The sequence below is a fragment of the Trichechus manatus genome, unplaced genomic scaffold (genome assembly GCF_000243295.1).
Source record: "Trichechus manatus latirostris isolate Lorelei unplaced genomic scaffold, TriManLat1.0 scaffold00063, whole genome shotgun sequence".
Classification (NCBI taxonomy): Eukaryota; Metazoa; Chordata; class Mammalia; order Sirenia; family Trichechidae; genus Trichechus; species Trichechus manatus.
The window spans coordinates 9,391,541-9,400,825 of NW_004443999.1; the positions used below are offsets into that span (position 1 = coordinate 9,391,541).

The window sequence follows — 9,285 nt, forward strand, 5'->3', positions numbered from 1 at the left end:
AAAGTTATGTTCTTCTACATGAGACTAGGGCAGTAATTCTCTACCCTAGGGCAGAATCAGAACCACTCATGGAGCTTTTAACAATGCAGATTCTGAGATCTACCTCCAAATCAACTGAAGCAGAATCAAAAGGAGAGGGCCTAGGCGCCTCTATTTTAAGCTACGCAGGTAGTTGTGATAAACGAGTAGGGCTGAAAACCATTAGGGTAGGAAAGAGTAAGCAGGAGCATGGGTAAATATAGTTTTTATAGTTCGCTTATTAGTTAAAAGGTAATTCCTCCCTCCATAATGGAAAAATAAAAAACACAGATACCTAACTCACACACATTATAAATATATTAAACACCTAAGAAGTTTCTTAACCCACTGATAATCTTTAAATAAAGCACTAGTATAAATAAGGCTGATTGTGAGGATGGTGCAGGACCAGGCAGCACTTCATTCTGTCGTACGTGGGGTCACTATGAGTCAGAACTGACTCGACAGCACATAACAACATTGAATAAAGTGTCATAATAATTGCTTACTATCAGTTAGGTCAAAGCTTTGAACTTTGTTTTTGAAAGATCTAGTTTAATAAAACTGTACACCTAAAAAATGCTGAATTGGCAAATGCTGTGTCAGATATATTTTTACAACAATCAAAATAAATAATTATTATATATTTTTAGTTTAAGTAAAACAATACATGTTTAGGTTTGAAATCTGAGGTGGTCCACAGAAAGAACTTTAAAACAGAACGAAATTAAAGTAAGACTTTTCCACCAGATTACCAAATACGTCTGAAGAAAAGAAGAATCTTGTTTCATTTGGGAAGTGTTCAGATTTGTAACGATATTATTTCATAAGGTTTCCAAAGAGAAGATGAAATCAGGAATAATGTAAAAAACACACACTTACTTTTGATGGTCATAATGGATTTGTCCATTGTTGCCTATAATTACTATAGCAGGATTATTTTTCTAAAAATAAAGAGAATGTTTTGTTTTAAAGTCCTTAGATCAAGAATTCCAGATCATTCCGGATGTGCTATAAGGTTTCTTACATCTCTAAAATTCTAGGACTTAAAATTTTAAAATAATTACTACCAGTGGAAGAGATTTCTACTCACTTAAAAAAAAAACACAACAAAAACAGTCATTTGAAAACAGAGTAGTTAATACCTCAATCAAAACTGACTCATTCTTGAATAATCAACAACACATTATTTGAGGACATACTGTGAACCTGGACAAGTACGGGATTTATGGGAACTTCATAACAGGAGGGCTAATGTGGCCTTGGCTTTCAAGGAGTTACTAATTTAAAGTTCTCCTTTAAATTGCTAATAATGACCTCTGGGAAGTAGTAGGGAGCAACAACCAGCTGAAGCAAAGAGCACCAGTCTTAGGGCTGCTAAAACACAAGTAATTGTATGTTTCCAATATGTAAGTACATTTTGTTCTTAACTGTTTTGGGAGAGATCATCAGAGAAATTGGCCTGATCAAAAAAGATATTAATATGTGAGCTAACAGTAATTTTCTCATGAAAGCAAACTGTTAGTCTTCTAAACACAGGTGGTTTCACTGCCTACATCAACAGGGCTCATATGTAACCATCAAAATTACTAGGCACATACAGGGCAGTGAAGGGGGTCATTGCAAAGTTCTCGGGGTTAGGGCTCCATTATGATCTCAAGTTGGTGTATAATAAGCTGTGTACTCATCTTTAAATTTACAAATTCCCAGTTATATAAAGACTAATCATCATATTTAAAATATAGTTTGGGGAATTCTCTACTACTAAACTGCTAAGTAAGCTATATTTCTCACAGCCTAATTTATTAAAGCAGACAACAGTTCTATCAATTAAGTATACCTTTCCATCATTGTCAAAGGAATCAAAAAATACTCCAACACCATTCCACATGTCAGCTGATCCAAACACAGGACCCTCCAAGCCTTGATTTTCTGCATACCAAATTGCCTGTAAGTATACAAGAACAATCAGAAGCTAGTGGTTTATGCATTTACACACACTTTCTAAGTGAAAAAAATTATCATACCAGGCCATCTGCTCCAATTCGACCTCTTCCAGTCACTCGGAAAGTCACCTCCACTTCCCAGTTCTCAAAGGCAGCTCTTGTCTTTGTCCACACTGATCCTCTTTGGCTTTTTAAAGATGGTGCTATTCGAATTTGATCTGAACTTGGAATAGCATCTAGAATAAAAATCAGCAAAGAAAAGCTTTAAGTTACAATTAGGTAAAACTCAACAAATCATCAACAAGCTGCTACATATACCTGTAGAGATCAATTTTAACCCAATAACCTTTCAATAATTTTGTTAGGAAAAAATTTCATGTTGACAGTTTCAACTTTTAAACTTAGGTCTCTCTAACATCCCCCCTTACCCTGTGACCAATGAAATATCTCTGCAAAAGGATTAAAGCTGTAACCATACACAAAAAAGTCAAGGGGTGAGGGGGAGAAAATTATGGCTTAAAAGGCAAACCAATAATCTGATTTTCATAATATTATTTTTAAGTACCTGAAAAATAATGTGCATATTATTTTTTAAAAAACCACAATGCATTTTACCAGTTTCAAATGTTAAAAAGCTCGAACTGTGAAAAGAACATACCACTAGGAATCAAGAGACTTGTTCCTAGTCTTAGTTCAGCTGTGTAACTTTGAGCAAGTAACTCTCTTACTCTCTTGGGTTCACCATATGTTCACCTGTAAAATGAAGGAGCTAAGCTCAATCACTTCCATAAGTATCCCAAACATTATAGGCAAAGTTTTGTGCCTACGTACGTTCTTCTAGGAGAGGGTCAACTGCATTTCAATTCAATAAACATTTCTTCTGTTTCAGCAAATTATCAAAGATAATAGTGATCCCCTAAATGGTGGTTTGCATCTCTAGTCTGGGCTCCAGTCCCAGCTCCACCACTTGCTAGCTGTGTGATCTTAGGCAAGCTAATCCATTTCTCTAAACCTCCCAACAAGCTCACAGGTATTTAAGTGCATACAAATGTTTTGATAAATGTTAGCTATAGCTATGAGTCGGAATTGACTTGACAGCAATGTTTTTTTTGGGTTATTCTTCCTATTATTGGACTACATGATCATTAAAGTACCTATCAGTCCTAAAATTTGAACAATTCTAGCACACTCTCTCAGATATTAACCAGCTTTAACATCAAGAAGTACAACCAGAAAGCTCCTTAGAAGGGACGGCAAGACTATGTCTCACATACTTCAGACATGTTGTCAGGAGGGATCAGTCCTTGGAGAAGGACATCATGCTTGGTAAAGTAGAGAGTCAGTGAAAAAGAGGAAGACCCTCAACGAGATGGACTGACACAGTGGCTGCAACAATGGGCTTAAGCATAACAAAGATTGTGAGGATGGCGCAAGACCGGGCAGTGTTTCGTTCTCTTGTATGTAGGGTCCCTATGAGTCGGAAACGACTAGACGGCACCTAACGACAATAACAACGTCAATGCTGGGAAATAAACAACTGTATTATCACTTTACAGGTAGGAGAACTGACAAAAAAGAAAAGTTGAGATCCTTTAGTAAGATCGGCCGTTGTTTGTTACCATCATCTTCACTCAGAGGTGGGCGAGGGGGACAGGGCATCATGGACAGAGCATTGGACACAGAATCAAAAGACCTGGATTCGACTTCTAGTGTACTGACATGTACTATAAATCCTTCTGTAAAGATGACAGCCAAGAAAACCTTATGGGGCAGTTCTTCTCTGTCATATAGGGTTGCTATGAGTTGGAATTGACTTGATGGTACACAACAACAATAAACCTTTTCCAAGAACATTAATTTTTCTGAACATTGGTTTTTCATCTACAAAACAGGTAACACCTGCCTTGCCTACTAAGGATCAAATCAGATAATAAAAGTGAAAGAACTTTGAGAGCTATGAAAGGTTACAGGCTGTTATCATTTTTTGCCCTTATGGACCCAAGGATTTGTACTGACAGTACCAAAGGACATTAGAGTTAAGAAAGAGAAACATCACAGATTTGGTCTTAATTTGGGACAAAAGTAGAAACTAGATGTTAAATTTCTCTATTTTTCAATCGTTTTTAGTAATGCATCTCGGGTCAAAACGAAAAGGGAAAAAATGATCAACGGAGTTAAGAGAACAGTGAGACTGAAAAAATTACAGGGACATTAAAAGAAGGTAGATGTCCACGGGGTCAGAAGATAGAGAAATCATGGCTAAAATTGTTGTTGTTAGGTGTGTTAATTGACTCATAACGACCCCATGCAAAATGGGATCAGAGCATTATGATCCATAGGGTTTTCACCGGCTGATTTTCGGAAGTAGATTGCCACGACTTTCTTCCTAGTCTGTCTTAGTCTGCAAACTCCACTAAAACCTATTCAACATCATAGCAATAAGCATCCACTGACACACGGATGGTGGCTACACTTGAGATGTACTGCCAGGAACTGAACCCAGGTCTCCCACATGGAAGAAGTCCACCGCTAAACCACCACTGGCCCCCATGGCTAAAATACTAATCCCTTCATTTCAAATCCAGTCTAGCTGTGAAATTCTAATTCACTGAGGTACACTGTCCTGACAATTCTGCAGCAGACTAGCTTGGTTATAGGCTCTGTAAAGAAAATCAAGGTAACAATTTGAGTAGTTGATTAAGTCTTACTTGGCTGATGTGGTGTATGTATGTGAGAGAGAAAGAGAAAAAAGGAGAGAAAAGAGCAGGCAGGCAATGGAGAGGTGCAGAAGCGAAAAGGTGTGAACAAATTCGTCACTGTTACTGAAAAATTCATCCTCACTTCAAAAATAAAACCAACAACTTGTGTTTGGTATCATTTGCACCATCTTTGTGTATCAAGAACAGTGTTACCTTGATAACAAATGCCCCCAATATACTCTTGCAGAAAGCAGGCACATAATAAATGTCTGCTGAGTAAAAGAATAATTGCACTCTTTTTCAAATACTTAATGATTTGGTTATTAAGTTCAATTAAAATGTATACCTTTTAATTACACATTAATTTCAGTGAAATAGCTCTTCCCAAAAGTACGGTTCCTATTCAGTAATCACTTTCTACAAATAGAACATTTTGTTTCATTTATAGGACAATCTGTGTACAACAAACATGGAAAATTGTCCCCCATATAAATTCTTCCCCCCATAAAGGCACGTGGGGTCACCATGAGTCGAAATAAGCTCGATGGCAACTAATAACAACATAAAGACATTTGCCACTTGTTCCCAAGGGTGTATCTGATGGTCACTAAACAAAACTTATGGCATGCCAAGAGCTTGTGGCTGAACCCTTAGTCAGCAGTGACACATCAGCACTAAAAACCGCAGATGTGTTTTCCTTCTCATAAGTCAATGCTCCAGCAAATCTCCCGTATCTGTAAAAGTGCCGAACACACAGTGAACAAAACATGGAGCGCAGGTGGCAAACATAAAGAGCGAACAAAATATGGAGCGCAGGTTATTTCACTGTTTCCGGAAAGAAAAAAAAAAAAGGAAAAGAGAAAGGGTATAATGCTATTCTTAGTCTTAGGATTTAGAAACAACAAATACCAAAAAATACACTCCCTCTCCTAAATAAAGGGACAGGTGTGACTATAGAGTTATATGTAAGTTAATACAAGAGAAAAGATCATAGCCCACATCAAGTCACTGAGAAGCAAATTTAAGCTGTAGTTCCAACAGTTTAAGAAGAATGTCCTTCTGACATAAAAAGACTTAAAAATCACTCAACAGCGAACATATGCTAACTCTGGAGCTGTCGCGGGGGACGGGCGGGGGGGCGCGCCAGGCACAAACAAGAGTATGAACCGTTGCTAACACCGGAGAAAAAGCCAGCAGCGAGGGCCCAGGGGGAGCGGGAGGGGAGGCAAGCGGGCTGCTCAAGTAGGCGCTGGTTGAGATGGCTGAGGTAGGCGGACGAGCCTCCTACAGACGTGGCGTTAGGGTGAAACATGATGCCCAGAGCCGGTGTGAGTGCTGGAAGTGAAGGAAGTAACAGGACATCTCTAGATCAAACGGAAAGGGCCGACGAGATCACAGAAGGGAAGCCAGAAGGAAGGGGGAGGCAGATGGGAGAGAAAACCCTCGGGACTGGCAGAGGAAACCTTACAGACAGGAGGGGACCTGGTGGAAGGGCTGCTGAGAAAAGACCCCTCCCCGGCGCATGTGGAGCTTAGCGGCTAGAATGGGCCCTCTGCACAACAAAGTGTCGGCGGAGACAGGGCATAGACGAGGCGGCGGGAGGAAGGAGGGGACCCGGGCCCCCGCCCCCGTCCCAGCTTACTCCCCGCGTGGGCCCAGAAGGGCACGGTCCCGTCGCTCTGCACCAGGTGCGGCCCCTTGAAGCTGTATTTGTACTCGAAACGGCGATGTGGCAGCGCGGCCGCAGGGTCGCCTCCCACGCCGTCGCCCCGGACGAAGCGACTCATCGACAGCAGCAGGGCGCAGAAAAGCAACCTATCTCTGGCCTGCGGACCACTTCGTCTGGAACCCGCCATCTTGGATTGTGGGACGCGGAGGCCGGCGAGAGGGGGTGGGGCGCGGGAGGCAGCGGACGGCCAACAGGGCGCTCGCTGATTGGCGGAGCCCCGAGAGCAAGGGGTGAGCCCCGCCCCCGGTCTCCGCTATCCCCCTGCCGCTAGACCTGGAGCATCTGGGGGCGGGGCCATCCAGTAGGGGGCGTGGCCTCCCATCCTCTCTCGGGGCGGGAAAGGAGAGCCAACATTCTGTCTCCACTTGATGCTGAATGCGGCTGGAGCCGACCGATGTCTACCTGCAGGAAGCCTTCTCCTGCCTCTTGAAATACTTAAGAGGAGGAATTCGCGAAACCTAAGACCTGAGGACCCACACATCAGTCCTCTCTGGCTATAACGAACCTTTCCAGTGTTAGAAGAAAGGCATCCCTTTTGATGTGACGAAGATTGCTCAGTGGCTGGTTTTCATTAGGTGAACTGTTAATGTTTAAGTCTTTCCAGAAATATAGCATAGTCATTAATAGTAGTGGTCCCAGCCCCCTAAGCTCCACTAGCCCGCATTAGGGAGTTTCAAACTGGGAGCAGGCGATCCTCGTGACTGTCAAGCCCTAGAAACGTTTTGTTGGTGTTGAATCAGAGATTTCTAAGGATTCATCAGCCGCCTTCTGCCAAAATTCAATGCCAAAAGCTTTCCAAGTTTTGAACCCATGGCAATACTGCATTGAAATGGACCTGGGTTTTTGTTTAGTCTTGGTGAAAGGGCTTGTGTGCTCTGAACTGAGTGATCAGTAGACCCCAGGCATTGATAGGATTGGTCTTTGACTTAATGAATACTATATACTGATTTTTTTTTTGAAGAAGAATCTTCTTTCCCCTACTTAGAAAAAATATTATCAAATATTTATAGTCATCCAGAGTTTTGTTTTTCATAAATGTCTCTTGAGACGAATTTTAAAAACATCTGAGAAGATTAAGCAACATGACTTAAATTGGTTTTAGACATAATTCTTTATTTCATTAGCTCTGTCATTTGGTTTATGAGCAAGCACTAGCCCTAGAGACTGCATGCCCACATTAACTTATTTTGCATTGATCTCCCAGCTTCCTGCCTGTACTGTTAAATCTCTTTTTTAGTGCTCAAATCAAACTTTCAAGTTAAATATGGATTTATGGGCGACTTCCGGCAAAATGGTGCACTAGGCAGAAGCACCATGCCATCCCTCCACAGCAAAGATACGAAAAACTAAGCCAAACAGAGAAAACAACAATCCTGAAACCCTAAAATATCAAATGAAGAGATAAAGAACTCAGCCAAGCACCAAATGGAGTGAGAAGACTGACAGAGAATGGAGAGCGAGGAGAGATTCATGCAGAGGTCTCCTATCAGCTAACCCAGCGCGGATCCACCATCTTGGACTCCTATTGGAGACCAGCAAACGGGGTACGAGAAAGGAGCTTCACGGAGCTTCCAGTGGGAGATAAAACAACCGGTAATTTGTGATATACGTTTTCCCACCCCCCACTCTTCTTCACCCCCACTCAGCCTCCTCTGCTTCCCGCGGCCACAATCTCTTGTCTGGGAAGCACTGACTGCTTGGATTCCACCCACCCAAATGGGCCGGCTCTCTGAGTGCCACTTGTGCTGCTGGTGTTGCTTTTTTCCACTTCTTTTGATTTCTTCCTTACCTCTCACCACCTCCCCCTCCTTTCGCTCAAATACCTGGCTCCGTGCGCCATCTTTGCTTCTTCCTGATGGGCTGCGGAGCTCTGTTCGAGTGTGAAGCTGCTTCCCAGTCTGGGCTGCCTCGCTGATGGGATCCCAGGGCTTTTGTTTGTTTGTTTGTTTGGGGTTGTTTGGTAGTTTTCTTTTCCTTTTCTTGAGTTGGGAGCCTGTTCTGGCCGGGCAGTGCTGTGTGGCTTGGAGCCTACCCCCTCGGCTTGTACAGATGCACAGAGGGATCCCTGAGGGCATTTCTTTTTTTTTTTGTTTTTTTTTTTCCTGTTTTTTGGGGGCTTTTCTTGTTTTGTTTTTTTTTAATTTGTTTTGTTTTCTTTTCCCTCTTTTTCCCTTTTTGTCTGTCTTCATTACTCAGTGTCTCGTATGTCTATATCTTCCTTCTCTTTTTGTTCCCAGAATACCTGGCATTGTATACCTCTATGCCTTCTAGCCAGGCTGTACTGCAACAACTGAGAACAACTTCCCCAGACCTCATAGCCGCACCGGTGGGATCTCTGGGAACCTTGCTGTTCTTTTCCCTTTCCAATTTTTATTTATTCATTCTTTGCTTTTCTTTTCTTTTTTTCTTCCTCTTCTTTTTGTTTTTCTCCGTTTCATAGTCTTTCATCTCTCCACTCCAACAGCAAGCTCCCCTAGCATTCTTTTTTGTTTGTTTGTATGTTTTTGGCTCCTGTTGCTCTCTCCTCTCTCCCATATCCATCTTAGCTCCACACATAACAATCTCCCTGCTACATCCTGCCTACCTGCACCGTGCACTTAACATCACACCACGAAGCAGCACAGGCACAGCCTACTGGAACCAGCCCTGCACTGATTACCGACCCGCCCTGGTGGCTCTAGTAAGTGCCACAAACAACCCGTTCCCAGTAACTTCTCTTCAGCTAGACCTGCCCTGCTGTACCATATCTGAGTGATTGACCCTGCCAATTGGAGAAGGAGGCGAAAAGTATTGTTCCCACAGACGAGCAAACAACAAAGAACACACAGCCCACCTGCTCAGACATAGCCAAATTTAAAAAAAAGGGATGAAACAAACAAATCTACAATCAATA

At 42.1% G+C, this 9,285-nt stretch overlaps 1 protein-coding gene across 3 annotated transcripts in view; it reads right to left on the reverse strand.

Annotated features, from left to right (window-relative positions):
• LMAN1 (lectin, mannose binding 1) overlaps window positions 1-6,534 on the reverse strand; it is a 28,111-nt gene extending 21,577 nt beyond the window's left edge. For all 3 annotated transcript variants that reach the window (XM_023734005.1, XM_023734006.1, XM_004379271.3), the window contains exons 1-4: window positions 6,306-6,534; window positions 2,046-2,200; window positions 1,859-1,966; window positions 901-962 (exon numbers count right to left, since the gene is read on the reverse strand). In XM_023734005.1, coding sequence (XP_023589773.1) covers window positions 901-962; window positions 1,859-1,966; window positions 2,046-2,200; window positions 6,306-6,519 — 539 coding nt within the window. In that variant the 5' untranslated portion in view covers window positions 6,520-6,534. The remainder of the gene's footprint in view (window positions 1-900; window positions 963-1,858; window positions 1,967-2,045; window positions 2,201-6,305) is intronic.
• Between the last annotated feature and the right edge of the window lie 2,751 nt (window positions 6,535-9,285).